General features: G+C 46.2%; 2 protein-coding genes across 3 annotated transcripts in view; one reads left to right on the forward strand and one right to left on the reverse strand.

Moving 5' to 3' along the window:
- Positions 1 to 895, forward strand: part of LOC101943327 (ephrin type-B receptor 5) — a 144,910-nt gene extending 144,015 nt beyond the window's left edge. For both annotated transcript variants that reach the window (XM_005281670.5, XM_065584904.1), the window contains one exon: positions 335 to 895. In XM_005281670.5, the coding sequence (XP_005281727.1) occupies positions 335 to 443 (109 nt within the window). In that variant the 3' untranslated portion in view covers positions 444 to 895. The remainder of the gene's footprint in view (positions 1 to 334) is intronic.
- Positions 896 to 1,595: 700 nt separating this feature from the next.
- LOC101943048 (transient receptor potential cation channel subfamily V member 6-like) overlaps positions 1,596 to 19,460 on the reverse strand; it is a 72,706-nt gene continuing 54,841 nt past the window's right edge. The window contains exons 5-15 of the mRNA XM_005281669.5: positions 17,774 to 17,872; positions 16,761 to 16,936; positions 15,934 to 16,080; positions 14,284 to 14,496; positions 13,338 to 13,424; positions 13,182 to 13,258; positions 12,850 to 13,015; positions 11,669 to 11,735; positions 10,415 to 10,683; positions 9,854 to 9,960; positions 1,596 to 3,552 (exon numbers count right to left, since the gene is read on the reverse strand). Of these exons, the coding sequence (XP_005281726.2) occupies positions 3,252 to 3,552; positions 9,854 to 9,960; positions 10,415 to 10,683; positions 11,669 to 11,735; positions 12,850 to 13,015; positions 13,182 to 13,258; positions 13,338 to 13,424; positions 14,284 to 14,496; positions 15,934 to 16,080; positions 16,761 to 16,936; positions 17,774 to 17,872 (1,709 nt within the window). The 3' untranslated portion in view covers positions 1,596 to 3,251. The remainder of the gene's footprint in view (positions 3,553 to 9,853; positions 9,961 to 10,414; positions 10,684 to 11,668; positions 11,736 to 12,849; positions 13,016 to 13,181; positions 13,259 to 13,337; positions 13,425 to 14,283; positions 14,497 to 15,933; positions 16,081 to 16,760; positions 16,937 to 17,773; positions 17,873 to 19,460) is intronic.

The following is a 19,460-nucleotide window of genomic DNA, read 5'->3' on the forward strand; positions in this document are numbered from 1 at the left end:
CAGCTCATGGGACGGTGCACTCTCGAATGTCCTTCCACACTGAGAGCTGGGAAGGAGGAGGACCAGCCAGACCAGGCACACAGGCACAGTTACAAAGCAGAAATACAGTGCAGTTTGGGATATAGGAAGACAACTACCTGCCAGGCACCATCGGTACTAACCACGCTGGCTGTGGCATAAACCATTTTTAGAGCCAACCATGCCACAAATTGGGTTAAAATTGGGTAACAATGAAGACAAAGAGAGCCAGAGAAAGGAAAGTGACACAGAGGAGGAGGGTTGGGGCAGTTCAGAACAGGAGCCCTATCTTTACCATGCGCCCTTTCTCTCACAGAGATATCCAGCACATTGGGATCACCCTGGTTGGTCACCAGAAGAAGATTCTCAACAGCATCCAGCTCATGCGAGTTCACCTGAACCAGCTCGAACCAGTAGAGGTCTGAGGTTTAGACCATTTCCCCACTTCCAAACTCCAGGAAGGGAGTTCAGAGCGATTTTCACTATCCATGGGAGCAGGCAAGGAGATCCCTGGAGACTTTGTGCAGAGATAGAGTGGGCATTAAATGTCCCATGCCACCAAACCAAACCCTTGCAGTGATTTGACTGCAATGCTACAGAACTTGTGCCATTCAGATATGGGTGATTTTGTACATTGGGGAAGCACTGAGGGAAGAGGGAGCTACTGTAATGTGGGGAGGAGCTGGAAGATAGTTTGGACAGCTCAGACACACTTGCTGCCTCTTCTCTGCAGCAGATGGGTTCGAAAACATTACAAAGCTGTCATTGGACTGTGTCTGCGGCTGGGAGCCCATCAAAGCCACAGAGACATTTTTTGCCCTGAACCAGGCAAAATAAAGGCAGCAGAAAGTTGCTTTTTTTTTTTTCTAAAAGAAAATAGTCCATGTGTGTGAGGTTTTTTCTCAGGTAGTATGGGGCTGGGGCAGGCCTGCCACCTGCCATCCTTGGGTAATGGGGAGCTGGAGCACCAAGTGCGGACACATTATGTGACGGAAGATGGGGTGAGTGACCTAGTTACTGCAGTGCTGTCCTGTTCCAGGGAAGGGCTGGGAAGGCAACAGTGAGCTCAGAGCTCCACACTGCTTGGTAGCAGGCAACAGTGGGGCCTTGAGTCTGCACCATGGTCCCAGGGGCTGGGAGGGGAACATATTCACTGCTGCCAGGGGCTGGGAAGGGAAGGTGGTCCCTGGATCCACACTATTCCATTTCCCGAGTTGGGAGAGGTGGCTGAGCAGAGATTCCTGGATCCCCCCTTCTGGGCTCTGGCCATTTGAGGGGGAGCAGAGGATTCTGGTTCTAGGGATTAAAGAGGAAGGGAGGGGAGCAGAGCCTTTAGGTTCCTGCTGACAGATGGTTCTGGTTCCATTCCAGTCCCTGTTGGGAGGAGAGATCTAGGTTCTCATTCCACACCACTTAGCATCCAAGAGGTGCAGGGGCTTCTGATTCCCTTCCCACGCTATTATGGGCATTGGGGAAGGTGGCAGAGTGACCTCTTGGAGCAGAAGGTTCTTCCTTCGCTGACTCCAGTTGGCCCCCTAGAGCAGAGGAGAAAATGAAATAAACACAGACCAGAGAAGGGGAGTGTGTGGAGGATTTTACTGGGAGGAAATTGAACTCCAAACAGGCCATTGGATCTACATACACATTTAACACCTTTCATAATCCCCCATCAAGAAGGGACCAACCAAGATCAATCAGCCATGGCCTACAACCAGAGGAAGTAACCAGTCCCAACCAATCATATCTCTGATCTTTAAACAGGAGGGAGAGCTCCCAGGGAACACATACTCTGGGAATCACCATAAAGTGCATTATCTGGCAGTAAAACAAAGTCACTCTAGCATGACGAAGTCTACAGGAGGCAAGTTGTGTCCCCCTCTGATAGGCTAGTACTTGCCTGCTGACACATCTTCACCTTGGGTAAGGGGCAGGGCCTTTGGGAGCCAAGAGGAGACATGTGGGTGCCCCTGTATAGATCTATATTAAAGGGTGGAGCTGAGCCCAGATTTCAGGGCTTTATAAAAGCACTGGGGCATGGGTAGGCAGAAAACTTCAGGGGCCTTGTATCAATAAGTCTTCTCTTGTGCCGCTGCAGGATGAGATGTCCTGACCCATCCATGCCCCTCTGCTAGCCCCTTGCAGTACAGCCTACCATTCTATAGCAAACCACTCCCCAACACCCAGGCCCGGGGGTGGAGTTTGAAAGGCTGGGCTGTTGCAGACATTAACCCTGCATGGACTGAAGTCCCATGGTCAGCTGAGAGTGGGGCAGGAGTCCATTTCTTTAAAGGTAATAAACAGACTGAAAGCTGGACTCAGAAAGCGACTGGGGAAGAATTCTTTTAAAGGGAGAGGTCTACATTACTCCAAGTAAAATTCACAGTTCAGACCTTTCAATGCACTGAAGTAGTTAAATATATTAATTTATCTTTAACAGAGGGAGAGAGAAAAAAACACGGATTGAAATGTAAATAGAACTAAATACAAAAATAATCCAGGGGCTCTTTGAGCTGGGGGTGGGGGGGGAAGAGGAGGGGACAAGAAATTCACAGCAGCACAAAGACAGTGTGAGGATAAAAAAGCATCAGCACTGGAACCAGTCAGCAAGCCCATGCCTAGAAAATCTCTCTGTTGCTTGCCAAAGTGTCTGGGAATTCAGAGCACAACCCATCCAGATTTACACACACTATGCTTGCCAGTCAAATCTACACCATCTGAGACCAAACTAGCACCTTCAGTGCCAAAAACACAGGCATCACCATGAGATGCTAAGGAGATGCTTCAGTCTCTACCGCTACCATGGTAGCAGATGCACCTTCCACAGGCCTCCACTAGAGGGCACTGGTACACGTTTGCACTAGTGAATATATTTTAGCAGTAATGCCATGACATTTTTCCTCTTGAATGGTCCAGGTTGCTGGGGAAGAAGTTAGTGATCCAGTTCAAATCCCAATGGCCTTGGCTGGGCTGGTGGGAACATGCACTATCATGCATCAGGGATTTTTTTTTCCATGTGTGTGTTTACATTCATGCAGTGGGTGACCAGCCCAATGTCCTCACACACCCCAGGCACTCCATTTAGCCCCACAGAGAGCTGCTGTGGAGTGAGCCGTCCATATGGGAGTGCAGGCAATAGGATGTTGACTACTACAAGGTGTCCATGCCAGAACATGGCCTTTACCACTGGCAGGAGAGAGGGATCACTCACTGCACAGAGGCAGACGAGCAGTCACTCAGACATGGTAGATCTCCTCTTCCTTCTCCATGGAAAGGTTGACATGGCCCTGTAGCTGCCCTAGGGTGCTGTGCCTCAGGATGTCCCAGCCATGGCTGGAGCTCCTCCGGGACAGGCTTGGTGACACAGCTGGAGTGCTGCAAGGGGTCTTCTTCCTGTACGGAGCCTCTGTGTCTTTGTCGTCCTCCAGCTCCTGTTTGTTCTGGGAGTACTTGTCAAAGTCTTCTGTGATCTGGAACTTAAATGCTTCCATGTAGCGGTGCATCTTGTGCTGCCTGCCTTCACATCGGTCTTCCACTCTGTAGGCAGGATGAGAACAAAGACAATCAAGACCAGTGTGCTAGGAATACCTACATCTCACACTTTTCAGCCCCAAGCCAAAGAAGAAGCCCCACCAACTAGGCCTCTCCTACCAATGCAATGTCTCCCTCTTGCCAAAAGAACTAGACTACTGTATGTCAGAGACCTGAGCCACTGCAGTCAGGGGAAAAAATTAGGTGGGGAGTTGCTTGTACGCTCGTGTTACATGATGATCTCTCATCTAGCAGTGGGAACTGGCACAGAGAGGTAACTCTCCATGCTCCACCTCCCCTGCAGTAGCAGCCGCTGCAAGAGCAGAATGGAAAGCAAATTATTGCCTGACCTCCCTCCATCTGTTGCTTTTAGTACAAAATGCATAAGTCACCTGTGGAACTCATTTGCACAAGATCTCACTGAGGCAAAGACCACAGAAGGATTCAGGAAAGCATTCAGCATTTCTGTGTGTAATGAAAACAGCCACAGTTCCATTAGCAAGGATAAAATACTATGAGGGTTATAAAACCCTGCTGCTTTGGAGAACAAACCAAATTCCAGCAGGCTGGCTCAAGGAAGGACCTTCCCCTAAGGGCCAGCTATTTCATAATTACCCATGCTGGGGTTCCTTATGCCTCTGGGGTTCCTGTTACTGGGTTCTGTCAGAGACAGGATACTAGATTAGTGGGATCTGCACCGGTCTGGCAATTCCTGGGTCCTGCTGCCCAAAAGCAGAGCAGGCAGCAAGTGCGCTCCCCCTCTAGTCCCTCTGCCAACTTAGATACTGAGTCAGTGTGCGCCCACTGTCTCACCCAAGAAATAGCTTATTTACCTCGAAGGCAAGGCCCTGCCCACAAGCATTCTAAGGCAAGGAGCCATGGGTGCTAGGCTTTTGTATCTGTTCCTGGAGGGGAAGGAAGGTGGTGGCAATCCGAGCAGTGCAGAGTGCAGACATTGTTCTCCCTCCTACAAACCCAGGCGGAAGTGGGCAAATGGCATGGCCTGCAGCCTAGGGGCAGCTTTGGTTTTTACATTTCATAATGCAGTGCTAGTGCACTATGGCAGCTCTGCATTAGGGCTGGAGGGCAAGGGATCAGTTAGTGTCTGCCTATATTTTGTTAAGAGCATCTCTTTTTCCTAGCCCATTAACACTCTGCCTGATGCAGGGTCACAGAGAGCCTGTCTGTCCCTTCACACAGACATCTCTAGTGTTCAGGAATCTCAGGAAGGAAAGGAGCGACTGCAGCTCCTTGAATCCCATGCCATGAGCCCTGTTGAGCTGCAGAAAAGGCTCTGGGGCATGGAGGGAGATGAAGAGAAGTATCAAGGAGTCTAGCAATAACTGAGGGATGGGTATGGAATTAACCTCACTGTTCGGCTTTTAGTTATGCTGGAGTTATTGATTTGATTAGCAGCCTGGAGTGACTGGATTAGCAGAAACAACAAGAGTCCGGTGGCACCTTAAAGACTAACAGATTTATTTGGGTATAAGCTTTAGTGGGTAAAAAAACACTTCTTCAGCTTACGCCCAAATAAATCTGTTAGTCTTTAAGGTGCCACCGGATTCCTTGTTGTTTTTGTGGATACAGACTAACATGGCTACCTCCTGATACTTGGATTAGCAAAGTGATTGGACTGGCTGCTGCTGAGTTGTAACTCAAGCTGTTGCATCCTCACTGCATCACTAGCTTGAGATCACTCAACCTTCAACCCAGCCCACCTGACAAACCAGTTAGCTCAAGCTTAAAGCACCCCCTAACTTGAGCTAGAGATTTTTGTGTATGGACAGGAGTGAAGTTAAGGGTAACAAGTAGGGCTGTCAAGCGATTAAAAAAATTAATCATGATTAATTGCACTGTTAAGAATAGAATACCATTTAAATATTTTTGGATGTTTTCTATATTTTCAAATATATTGATTTCAATTACAACACAGAATACAAAGTGTACACTGCTCACTTTATATTTATTTTTGACTACAAGTATTTGCTCTGTAAATAAAACAAAAGAAATTGTATTTTTCAATTCACCTAATACAAGTAGTGTAGTGAAATCTCGTTATCATTAAAGTTGAACTGACAAGCGTAGAATTATGTAAAAAAAAACTGCATTGAAAAATAAAACAATGTAAAGTTTTAGAGCCCGCAAGTCCACTCAGTCCTACTTCTTGTTCAGCCAATCACTCAGTTTGTTTACATTTGCAGGAGATAATGCTGCCCGTTTCTTGTTTACAGTGTCACCTGAAAGTGAGAATAGGCATTCTCATGGCACTGTTGTAGCCGGTGTCGCAAGATATTCAAGTGCCAGATGCACTAAAGATTCATATGTCCCTTCATGCTTCAACCATTATTCCAGAGGACATGCATCCATGCTGATGAGGGGTTCTGCTCGATAACTATCCAAAGCAGTGCAGACCGACTCATGTTCATTTTCATTATTTGAGTCAGATGCCACCAGCAGAAGGTTGATTTTCTTTTTTGGTGGTGTGGATTCTGTAGTTTCCGCATTGGAGTGTTACTCTTTTAAGACTTCTGAAAGCATGCTCCACACCTCATCCCTCTCAGATTTTGGAAGGCACTTCAGATTCTTAAACCTTGGGTCAAGTGCTGTAGCTACCTTTAGAATCTCACATTGGCACCTTCTTTGCGTTTTGTCAAATCTGCAGTGAAACTGTTCTTAAAATGAACAACATGTGCTGGGTCATCATCTGAAACTACTATAACATGAAATATATGGGAGAATGTATGTAAAATAGAGCATGGGACATACAATTCTCCCCCAAGGAGTTCAGTCACAAATCTAATTAACACATAATTTTTTTAATGCGTGACATCAGCATGGAAGCATGTCCTCTGGAATGGTGGCCGAAGCATGAAGGGGCATACAAATGTTTAGCATATCTGGCATGTAATTACCTACAAAAGTGCTATACAAATGCCTGTTCTCACTTTCTGGTGACATAGTAAATAAGAAGAGGGCAGCATTATCTCCTGGAAAAGTAAACAAACTCGTTTGTCTTAGCGAGGCTGAACAAGAAATAGGACCAAGTGGCCTTGTAGGCTCTGAAGTTTTACATTGTTTTGTTTTTGAGTGCAGTTATGTAACAAAAAAAAAATCTACATTTGTAAATTGCACTTTCACAGCAAAGATTGCACTAAATTACTTGTATGAGGTTAATTGAAAAATATTATTTATCATTTTTACAGTGCAAATATTTATAATAAAAAATAATATACACTTTTATTTCAATTACGACACAGAATTTATATGAAAATGTAGAAAAACATCCAAAATATTTTATACATTTCAATTGGTAGTCTATTGTTTAACAGTGCGATTAAAACTGCGATTAATCATGATTAATTTTTTTGTTAGTCGCGTGAGTTAACTGCGATTAATTGACAGCCCTAGTAACAACAGTTATAACTCAGGCTAACTGTGATGTGAAGACACACCCTTAGTCTCTGTCAGTGCCATCATTATCTACTGTATAGACAGTTATGGGATCTCAATAGGATTAAATGCTCCACAAAGTTATCCTTGTGCACACAAATGGAGCTAAACTTATAGCTAGGTTTTGGGTCTGGAAGGAACTGGCCCTTCCCTGGTAGGGGAATACCAACAGGGCCCTTGAGGGAAGGGAGCACTGAGTCATGCACACAGATGTGTACAGTAGATATCCGGCATGGCCAATTTCTCTTGATCGTAGAGCACTCTAGGAACTGGCGGACTGTCATAGACAGCCCAGCAGAGTAACACCTACAGTCATGCAGCATAATCCTTCATGTTCCAGCCCAGCACCTGCCCCAAGATTTTACACTACGCTCCAGTACTCAGGGGGTCACAGTGCTCCGAGCATGAAGCTGTTCTGCTTCAGTGTTGCTTTAATTGCTGCATGGAGCTGATGTGAAATCTCTGTGCCCATTGCTGCAGGCCAGGCCCCTGCGGGTCTTGGACAGTAGGGAGAAATTACTCCCCGTTGTGCTCTGCTGCATGAAGTGCAGAGAGGAGGGTGCTAGACTTAAGTGTATTCGAAAAGCCCAGTGGCTCAGTCATTGCACATCTCTTTTCTAGCCGTTGCTAATGCTGGATCCTATCCCAAAGAGCTCCTGATTGAGCTATACAATATTATGAGGGGGGATTTCTTCTGGACTTTCCCAACTGATGATCAGCTTATTCCTTGAAGAAATGAAGATGGATGCCCAGTGTAAGCCTTTCCCTAACTAATCTAACTACAGATACTGCTCCTATACTGGCAACCACTATAGTTTGCTGGCACTTGTGTAGTGCAGTTTGAAGTGAGCCCAATGTTAGCAACTGGAACCCCCTTGCTATTCAGCTTCATAGAGCAGGTCTATTCTGAAAGTGACTCTATGGCATCATGGGCCTCAGAGACTCCTGATCAAATGCACTCAGTTTACAAGTAAAGGGTCATTTGTTTCTGATGGTCTCTCTCTGCCTAGAATTTAATGGCCAGATTTTTCAAGGTATTTAGGTGCTTAAAGATGCAGGTAATGACCTAATGGGATTTTCAAGTGCATCATTTTCAGTATTAGCCACCTAGGCTCGTTTGAAAATCCCACTAGGCCACTACCTGCATCTTTAGGCACCTAAATACATTGAAAAGTCTGGCCCCAAGAGTCAAGATGGGCTCTTTCCATCTCACACACATCATCACCTGAAATAAAGGCTCTGCAGGTCACATTAAGCTCTCAGTTCTACCTAGGCAGCCCACCTGTCTTCACGCTATATCTCTGGTGTCATCTGTGCAACCCTATTGTAATCAGTAGGTTTGCACAAGTGTAACAGATTGACACTTAATGAACAATTCTGTTAACGCTGCACAAGAAGGAATAGATTCCAATTCCCGCTCTCTGAACTGTGTTGGCTCTGCAGACAACCAGGAGTAAAAATCAATGAAAACTTATTTTAGCCATAAATCAGCAAATCTAAATAGATACCAGAGTCAAATATGCTGAGAGATAAAAAGCCATTTTTACATAGCTACTTTTCTGAGCAGAACCTTCACTTTAATGCTGTCTTATCAAAAGAACCTTAATTATAATGGGTGCATAATAGCTTCTGCAATAATGGAAGTTGCAAAACAGTTTCCATTATAACCCGCTGTTTTCACATGCTCATAACTTTCCAAAACGATTCACCTTCAGGGCTGCTGTAATTTTCCAAGCTTAGACTCTGTGTGATGGGATTTTGTTGTTTTGTTTTGTTTTTGTTTTGGAAAGTTAGAACAAAATTCCTTCAGCTGTTTTCAAGTTCAGCCAGGATGAAAAAAAAAAATTGCTTCCCTTCCTCCCTTCTTTAAAAAAGCCAAGTACACGATTTTCTTTGGAGAGAACTGCAGCAAAAATAGCAGTAGTTTGAAACTTGGCCTGGATGAAGTCTGCACTGAGAACTAGTGTCTTTACTTGTTTGGAGAAATATTAATTTTAATTAACAAAAGATTATGACTGTTTCCAAACTGTATCCAACGCCCAGTAGAAACTGTATCAAACCCGCCCAGTGTTTACTTGGTTAGAGAACTACATATTTTTAATTAACAAAAAGTAAAGACTGTTTGAAAATTGTATCAGACACACCCACTAGAAAATCAGGTGCCAGTTTAGATATGCACAGTGGGCAACTTCTTAACTGTGTATATGTGGAAACTTGCACATTTAAGATGTTTCTCATTTGAACTGCTGAACTCTCTTCCCAAAGAGATCTAAACATTAAGTTAACATTGAAGACATTTGTTTTGGTAGTTTTTAAGCTTCAGAAGGTGTCAGGGAACCCTGAGTCCACCCTCCCTCCCCCTCACTCATAGTACACACTGGTACATGCATGGGTGTAGAAATGCATAATTAGCTTTCGGTATTACAGAGGACAATGAGCTACTTTCCTCGTGGAAGGGATGGGATCTGGGGAGGGACATTTACGGCTGCATATCTGGAAGCACTGCCTAACAGTGAGGGTCTGTTGAGCTCTGACTATGCTGGGAGTTTTTATTACTTGAGTCATTTATAAGCTGGACTGCACAACAATGGAAGGTAGACTGCATTGGGTAGGTGGGAGCTGGACTAGGTGTGAGCCCATAGCCTTTTCCATCTCCGATTCCTATAATTCTCCCATGGGTCTTGCCCATCCTCAGGTTGCAGAGCCCAGGCCATTGCCACCTGAAATGGCTCCCATTCACAGGAGGCTACACTGTCAGAACAGGGTGGATTAACACCATCATCCTCTCTGACAGGTTTGCACAATAGAATCCACTATGTTTAGTCAACATGTGGGCAATCCCCATAGAACTCACCTGAGGTACCAGCGGTCCCCCAAGCCATATTCCTGCCCACAGATCCCAGAGCGAGGCCAGAGGCATTGTGGGAGTTTCCGCTCCAGCATGACAGTAGTGGCAACAACCTTCAAAACAACAAAAAAGGTGTTGGCAAGACAACAAGGAGTGCAGAGATAGGGGAAGTGGGTAGAACAAGCAGCAGGAAATCATGGGGGCATAGATGGAGTCTATACTTCTCATAGACACATATGAGTGAAATACCTAGACACATGCCTACACAATGGGCCCCATTTCAGCCCTCCTCTGCCCTGGGCTGAAATAAATTCCTGTTCCATATTTTTTCATTCATGGATCTCCTCCTCCAAAAACACACATGCCTTCTACTGCCAAGAACTCAACCCACCCCACACTGGAAGAATCCACAAGTCTCCTCAGGTAAGAAAGGAATTCAGGCTCTAAGGTCATCACTCATGGGCTACACACATACCCTAATGGGAGCCCCTGACCCTGCCCTGTCCTAGGCTCAAAGTGAGTCTATGCATTAAAGTCCGTTCACATGTGGCTCAGCAGCACCCTCACCTGTGCTCTCCAAAGCTCGTCCCGCTCGTGGGCCACGCGCCAGTGGGTATCACCCATCATGGCAATGAGCAAGTTGAGCATGAGGAGGGTGGCGATGACGGCGAAGGCGGAGTAGGTGATGCTGTACATGAAGGGCAGGTCCACTTCATAGTTGGCGGGCCCATCGATGATGGTGAGGAAGAGCTCGAAGGTGCTGAACAGAGCTATGGGGTAGTTATAGAAGTGGCCCAGTTCATCAGGGTTTTCAGTCTGGAAGATGACGTAAAAAGCTGGCATAGAGAGGAAAGGAGGAAAAATGAATGAGGAAGCCTCTGTGCTTTCTCTGCTCTGCCCTGCACCATCCTACCATCTGCCTGAAACAACAGTATAGTGTTAGACTTTAGCCCAGGGCAGCCATGCATCCCAGCTGCAGTCAGACAGCCCCAGTTTCCAGGGAGGCTTTCCTGTGTCACAGAGCTCATAGGACACTTAAGAGTCCTGAGTGCTATTTGAAACTCATGTTATTTAATCATAACAGGACAACATTATGTCCTCACTTCACGTGGTATCCAGAGCCCTCATCATGACACCAGTATGGCATAAAAAAATCATAGCAGCATCAGACTGAGATTATTTTGTGCCAAAGGGCAACCTCGCCTTGCATTGATCACACAACACTGTGAATTCTAGAAGGAGAGTGAATAACTAAGTACCGCCCCCCCACCCCATTCCCTCTGGAGTAGAGAGGTGGGTTCCTCCTCTCTACGGAATATTGACATTTCTTCAGAACTGGGTCAAGTCCCACCAGCCCATAACATTTCCCCGTGTCCAGGTTGCTGAGATCTCCCAAATAGCCTGTCCTCTTTGGGGCTGAATCAATAACTTCATAGGCAAATGTGTCAGTTCGTGAATGAGAAGAGAGACTGGCAGAGGGGTGGGGCAATTTCGTAGGAAGGAATCTGAGATATGGGGAGGAAAAGGCAGAAGGAGGAGAAGGTATGGATTGTGAATAGCAAGGAGCAGGGAGAAAGGGAAGGGAGGAAATGAACAGGCAAGTCAAATCCCAGCAGCATGGGCAGGCCTGGGAGCTTTGAGTTGTATTCTAATATAAGCTATGAAGGAGCTGGAGGACTGAGTGCCCTCTTTCCAGACAACTGTTCCATAAAACCCAATATTCTGTGGATGGATGTGCAAGACATGGTGCCCCTCAGGGTGTCCATTGAGACCCTGCTATCTTTTAACTGGGCTTGTAGCTGTGTATCGCATCATACCTACCTGATGCAAAGCCAAGTATCACCACTGCCATGAGCCAGCAGAAGCGCATGAGATCTCCAAATATCATCTGCAGATGAAACAAAACCAACTGCCATGAGACCCCACTCTCTCACAAATACAGCCCTGAAACTGAGGCTTTGTTGTCTAACTGGTCCATGTATCCTGGTCTCTCACTTCCCACCATAGCAGATCCAGTCTTGTATCTCATGTCATATTGGATCGGACCACTGGTCCTTCTAGTCAGGAGACAGCATGGTTGAGTAGCCAAAGCAGGGCACTGGAAGTCAGCAGACCTAATTTCTAATCCAAAGGAGTTACTGTGTGAGCTGGGGAAATTTATTTAACCTCTCTTGCCTCAGTTTCTCCAGATATGTAATATACTAATGATACATACTCACTTTGTGAAAGTACTCTGAGCTCTATGGATGGGAGTGCTAGCTAAATGTTTTAGTAGCACTAATAGTTTAGTATCCTGGCTGCAGAATGGCTCATACTTGATGTTTCAGAGGGAAGTCAGAACACCTCCATAATACACTTGGTCCACCATAAGACACTGAAAATAGGGATTTCTTCTTGGTCAGCTGAAGCACAGAGACTGATAGCCATGCCTACGGTAGTATCACTGCAGCTGGGTAATCTTATCCAGACAAATTTGTCTGGATAAGATTACCTAGTTGCAGTGATACTACTGTAGGCTTGGCTATCAGTCCAATTATATATATATATAACTAAATTGCTTGCCTCAATATTTTTTCCAGCAGTGTCATCCATTGAACTAGAGGACCCTACAGTCTGTTCCACCAGTATGACAGAGATGAAAGACTGATCTGAACCGACTAATGTTCTGAGCCAGTTTAGTGACTTCTTTGTCTCTACTGTCCACTGTACCCTTCACAGTCCCGCATGTGGCCCATCTCAGTACATAAAAGAAGAACCTCACTTAAAACAGCCTGCTAGATAAAGGTCAAAAGGGTTCTTGTCTGGCTCCAGGACCTCGAATCCCACACCAGAAACTCCTGGGAAAGTGTTTCTATTCTGATGGAAGGACCAAGATATGACCGTGGGCACATGCTGATGCATGGCATGGCTGGATAACTGCTGCTCAGGATCCATCTTTGCTGATATCTTTATTACAGTCTCTCTCCCTCTTTCAGTCAGGCAGTGGGCTGTGTTGTCCTTACCTTCTGTATCATGATGGTGAAGGGTCCCAGCATCTGAAAGCCTCGTGCGAAGTACATGACGTTGCACCAGCCCAGCACCAGGGCAAAGGACATGGGGACCACCTCTCCAGTGGTGCTGGTGAGTCGCATCACCATGGTCACCAAGATCATACAGGCATAGGTGATGCTATAGCATATAAGACAGAGCCAGGAAGATCAGAATCACATTCCCAGTCCACACTCTCACCTCCAAACACTCAAGTCTCTCCCAACAACTAACTCTCCATAATCCTCCCAACCCCCACCCACACCAGAAAGCAATCTGTATGAAATAAGGAGAGGGGGAACCTCACATGATGATGTGGAAAGGTCCTCCTAGAATAGTTTGTCCAAAGTACTTGGTGACTCCAACTCTGAAGATATCTGGAATCTAAGATACACTCTGTTCAAATTGGGGCTCAATCAGTTCACACATGCACAGAACATTAAATTATATTGATTTCTCTTACCTCAAGGATCAATATTACTATGGCTCCTATCACTGTGATCAGCTCCCCTACCAGCCTCAGATTGTCCTCAGGAGTCGCATAAGATTCCTGAAAGGAGAGAAGGAGGTCCCCCTCAGTCCAACCGTGCATGGCCAGAAGAGGACTCTTATGCCCCATCTAGGCTTGAGCAAAAAAGTATTCTCCTTGCAGGATTGCTCATGCCATAGTCTCCAGAAGAGGCAGTTAGTCTAGAAGATCAAGCATGACAGCGGGAATCAGGAAACAAGCTCTGACACTGGATGACTGCAGTGTCACCTGGGCCAATTGAAGACACCTTGGGACTGATGTTGAGAGCTACTGAGCACCTGCAGCACTCACTGAGTTCTGCTGGAGTTGGGGGTGCCCGGCGCTCCTGAAGAATTGGCCCTGGGAAACAAGTGAGTCTCTTTAACTGAGCTCCAGCCCATATCTGTCCACTTACCCTCTCCTCCCCCACTCTGTCCCATTTACTCCCCTTCCCTTTCCATGTAGCTAACTCCCTCCATGTAGCTAACTCCATCCCCGCATCCCAAACAGTGGACCAACACACTGTTTGCCATCATCACCTATTTCACTCTGCATGTGGGTTATACCCTTTTCCCCACCCTGCATTTGTCTGGTCTCTTCAGGCTGCAAGCTCTTTGGGTACATTGTCCAGCACAATGGGGGCCCCACTCTTGGCTGGCCCTTAGGCACTACCACCAGAAACAGGATGCACTATTATAATAAGGAGGATGCTGTAGGAGATGCTCTCCCCTTTGAGTCAGTACTGAGCCCAACTTCCCAGCATGCTGCTCGGGGGTGCTGTGCTGCAGGGAGCAGATGGCTGCAGGTATTCCTTTGCCTACATAGCCTGTAAAGTGCTTGGGGACTTTTAGGCTAAAAAGCTGGGAAGATTTGTGGGATATTAATGGTGTACACAATGTACCTGCAGCAGTTTCTGGATGTAGATGGTGTTGTCCCTTTCATGTGTTTTGTTGCTCTGTCGACGTTTTAGAGGTCGATAGACACAGCACATGGTGAAGCAAATCATGTACAGCACGTAGAATAAGGCCAGGATGCAGAAATAGGGACGCCCATATTTATTCCACTTCAGGCTCACCAGCTCATTCACAGGGGTCAGGTCCAGGATCCGACGGGCCTGAGAGACAGACACCAGACTTCATTCATTGTGGGGCACGTCTCTGCTCCCAAAGAGCAAACTGGCAAATCACCCCAAGCTTATGAAAACAATCATAGTACGTTAAATCAAATCTGACTGGGACCCTTGTCTGTCCCCTTTTGTCTGCCAAACACAGAGCAATGACTCAAAGGACCTGAGCAGAGACAGGCTGCAGAAACAGGTCAGAATTTGTCCCACTATCCCACCTGGTCCATTAATGCCACTACACCCATCCAAAGACCTGGTGCATTCACTCTGGAAACACCTGGATACCTTGCCATGCTAATAGCAAAGAAGAGAGCAAGATAGGAAGAGAAGAGAGGAGACAAAGACCACAGTCCTGTTAGAAATGACGGGCTCTTCTTATGACAGGTTGATGCCCAAATGGAAATACTGTAATATCCTACAGTCATAGTTCCATACCCTGCAGTGTCTCTATAGAAAGCTGTAATGCTGCAGACCATTACTCTAGAATATTGTAATAATTTCTTGTTATAAGAGAGGTTACAGATCAAGAACTTGACTTGCCAATAGATTCCAATGGGCGCCCCTTCCTAGTCTCTGCACTCTGGGTCTCCTGGAACCTGAATGGAGTCCAGCCATTGCCCCAATTTCAGGGTCCCTAGGCACACTCACAGGGCGCAGAACTTCTATCTGGCACCCTCCTCATAGCTGTTCTGGGTCCAGAGCTGACTCGCAGTACTTCCCACTTTGCAGTACTCAAACACCACCCTCTCCCTGGACTCTACCCACCAGGTGTGAACATCTGGTTTACAGTTTAACTCCCTCGGGGGCATGCAGTAATTGCGAAGCAGACAACAAACGCACACATGCACACTTTGTTCAATCTACTAAATTGATGCTCTTTACTTAATAGATGAAGCACAGGAGAGTACAGATCATACCACACAATAAAACATCCTAAACACAATGCCCCTCCCTAGCTCACCCGCCCTTTGGGAGTCCCTGAAGGATAGTCTATGTTCTGGCAGGCAGGCGGGCAGGGTCCTCCAGACCCTTGTGTGTCCTACCCTTGCAGCAGCTTCCCTAATCTTACTTTGCTGCAAAATGGCTCTCTCTTCCCCTGTTCCTCCCTGTGGTGTCCCTTTATAGACTCTTGCTGGGGTCACCTGCTTCTTTTGTTCTGCCTTCTGGTAATCTCCCAAACAGGAGAAGGAAGCCACCTCTCTCAGGGAGTGCAAACCTATTGTCCCAAGGTGTTTGGAGTGCTGATCATTCACCATTGAGTCTGGCCTGGCAGAGAGACATGCCACAACCCTGCTAGCTGTTGGGGGATCCACATGCATATAGGTTTTTTTCCATGACACAGTAATTTCAAAATACAATTTCATAAAGTCATCCACAACTCAGAAGTGATAAAAACAGACCCCCCCCCAGTTTGTCACACCCACATACCTCTCTTTTCTTGGTGGTGACAATGAGTTCCAAGAGAGATTGGTCATCTCCCCACGAGTCGATCTCTGTGAGGTCATACAGGGTGGAGACCAGGGGGCCGAAGGTCCATTGGATGTGCTTTCTGTTCTGCATGAGGTGCTGGAACATCTAATTGGCAAGAAGGGCAGAGCTGAGCTCATGGGAGGCTGTACATATTTGCCCAAACCACCAAGCACCACCAGCACCAGTATCCCAGGACATTGAAATCACCTGCACCCCTGCTTCAAACTCAGCTCTGAAAACACTTGTCTACAGAAGCCTTGTAGTCAGGGGGATTGGACTGTGATCTTATTAATTCTCAAGCCAAGCAAATTTGGGTTGGGTCAGAACTCGGATGGAAGACCTATGTGCTATAGGTATTACTGGTTCAGTAGGGAGTGCTCTCCTTTCTAAGTTAGTACTGACCCAAAGCCCCAGCACAGAGTTAAATGCCATGGTGCAGGTGACTCAGTAGGTGATGTTTCCTTTTCTATGTCACTGCCTCAGCCTGGTACTATGGTGCTGGTGAGGCAGGAGGTGGTGCTCTTCTCTCTGAATCAGCACTGAATCAATCCTCCAGCATTTTCCCGTGGACTGTCAGTGGAAAATGTTATACCTCTCCTCCAGTGATTCTCCTGTAGTGCTTCTGACACAGAGCAGTTGCTGTATGCCCCCAAGAGGCAGCTGCACTTTGGTGGGTGAGTGATCCCTACTAGTGATATCTGGAAAGTGCTTTGGGATCCTTCAGACAGACACATGCCTCAGCGACATCAGAAACTATGAAAGCCAAGTGTTGCACACAAACTCACCACAGTGTTGCCCTCAACCCCAGTTAGCTTGAATGGAGTGAGCCCCTCGTTGTTAGGGATTAAGTCCAGGGCTCCCAGCTCCCTTTCGCTCTTGTCATAGGAGAGAAGGAAGTTGTACATCTGGCAGGCAAAGATCTTGTTGGGTTGGAGAACTAGGATGTGGAGAACTGTGTTCCCTTTAGTGGAAAGAGAGACAGAGGGATGAGATAACTGGTAAAATGGGAAACACAAATCACCTCCCAATCTTGACAGACTCTCAGACAGTCAATATACAGACCTTGCTCAGCCTCTGTACAAGAGGACTTGCCATTAATATTCTGTGTGGCTCTGCACAGTATGAACAGCCCCACTTGACAATTAAGGAAAAGCAGCCCCCATCTAAAGTGCTTCAATCCACAGAAAACTGAATAATAAAAGGCAGTTGGTATCGTATTGTATCTAGGCAAAAGTCTATTTAAGGTTCCAGTATAGGACTAGTCATCCTGGAACAGACCATTGCTCCAGCTAGCCAGCTCTGATATTACCACCTCACAAACTGGGATGTTTTTCCCTGGGTTTCAAGTTAGCATCTTTCATAATTTTGAAACACTAGTTCTGGCCATCTCATTTCCTATGTAAATCTTGCCTGTGATGTGTCTCACTGCAGAGGAGAGACAGGACTAAGCTGTAATGAACACAAAGGGGATTCTTTAATGAGACTGATGCAAACAGATGGACCCTTTGTCTCTGTCTCTCTTTCTGGCTCTCAGACAGTCTTTGCAGCCTATTGTCACCACACAGGGTCTCCCTAAGGCCTGGACTATGCTCTTATGGGAGGGACCTCTTGCTGCTGAGTACATTACACCACCACATTGCTATGTCCCTTTGTTGCCCTTCACTGGACCTTCTCAGTCTCACCAGCATCTTTCTTAAAGTGAGGTAACCAACTTCAGACACAGTCCCGCAAAGTTACCATCATTTGGTACCACACCATTCACACAGCACCTTGAAAGAGGCCACTGAAAAGCTCTTACCCAAGGTGTCTTGTGCTCTGATGTTGGCTCCATGTTTGATGAGCAACTGGACGATCTCCTCACTTCCTACACAGGCTGCGAAGGATAAGATATGCTCCCCTGAAGAGAAAGGAATGGAGACAAGGGAATACATAATATGGAGTTAAAGAGAGGAAATGAAAAGAGAGGCAAAAAACCCAGACCACTAAACACATCTCTCTCTCTCTCTCTCACAACACAACACAACACAACACAACACAACACAACACAACACAACACAACACAACACAACACAACACACACACACAAATCTTTACGTAAAATTCCTATGCAAATGGTATTCCAAATGCTTTGCAGAGCTACCCAACAGGGAGGGGAGCAGAGAAATCAGGAGGTACTGCCTAGGCAAGGCAGAGGAGGTGCGTTTGCTGACAGGATTTTTAAAAGAGCAGGATAGTGAATGAGGCAAAGAGATCCAGGGAGGCTGTTCCATATGGAAGAAGCCACAGAGGAGAAGGGTCCTGCACCAACAAAGTGAAACTAAAACAATGAGAAGAGAGAGAGTGAAGGCCTATGTCACACAACTAGAGGGAGCAGAGAGGGTCTGGTAGAGAAACTATCTCTGCAAGGCTGAGTGGGGAAAATCCACAAAGAGTTTTAAAACTAAGGAGGACAATTTGGAACTGAATCCAATTGTATCTGGATCCCACAATGAATGGGAAGGTAGTGGAGTGGGCAGAGGAGTGGTGGTTTGCTCACACTTGAGAAGACACAGAGGGACATCTTGCAGCATGAGCTGGCAGCTGAAGAGCTGGGATTTAGAGGAGGCCACATAGCAGTGAGTCAACGCAAGCCAAATCTAACCCTGATTTAAAACAAACTCTCTCAGGCCTCCTGCTTCATGCATACGACAGAAACAAAATGGTCACAGACAATGTTTTCAGCACACCTTTAAGGGAATGGAGAGATTGCTTATGAAGAAAGATTAAAATAGTTAAATATGAGCTGTATAGCGGAGTTAAAGGACAATAGAGGACATAATAACTGTTTATAAGTGTCTGAAGCGGAAAACACCATGGAGGAAGAGAAATTACTTAGGATGACAGCTGAATGAGTCCACAGTGTGATGCAGTTGTGACAACGGCTAATATCATTCTGGGGTGTATTAACAGGAATGTGGTAGGTAAGATATGGGAGGTGATTGTCCCGCTCTACTCAGCACCAGTGACGCCTCAGCTGGAGTCCTGTGTCCATTTCTGGGCACCACGTGTTAGGAAAGATGTGGACAAATTGGAGACTCCAGAGGAGAGCCACAAAAATGATCCGAGATTTAGAAAACCTGACCTATGAGGAAAGGTTAGAAAAACTGGGCACGATAAGTTTTGGGGAAAAAAGACTGAGGGGGGACCTGATAACAGTCTCCAAATGTGTTGAGGGCTGTTATAAAGAGGATGGTGATCAATTGTTCTCCAGGTCCACTGAAAGATAGGACAAGAAGTAATGGGCTTAATTTGCAGCAAGGGAGTTTTATGTTAAATATTAGGAAAAACTTTCTAACTATAAAAGCTTCCAAAGGAATATGTGGAATCCCCATCACTGGAGGTTTTTAAGAACAGGTTGGACAAACAACTGTCAGGGATGCTCTAGGTTTACTTTGTCCTGCCTAAACACAGGAGGCTGGACTTGACTTGTCAAGATCCCTTCCAGC

The sequence above is a fragment of the Chrysemys picta genome, chromosome 1 (assembly GCF_011386835.1).
Source record: "Chrysemys picta bellii isolate R12L10 chromosome 1, ASM1138683v2, whole genome shotgun sequence".
Classification (NCBI taxonomy): domain Eukaryota; kingdom Metazoa; phylum Chordata; order Testudines; family Emydidae; genus Chrysemys; species Chrysemys picta.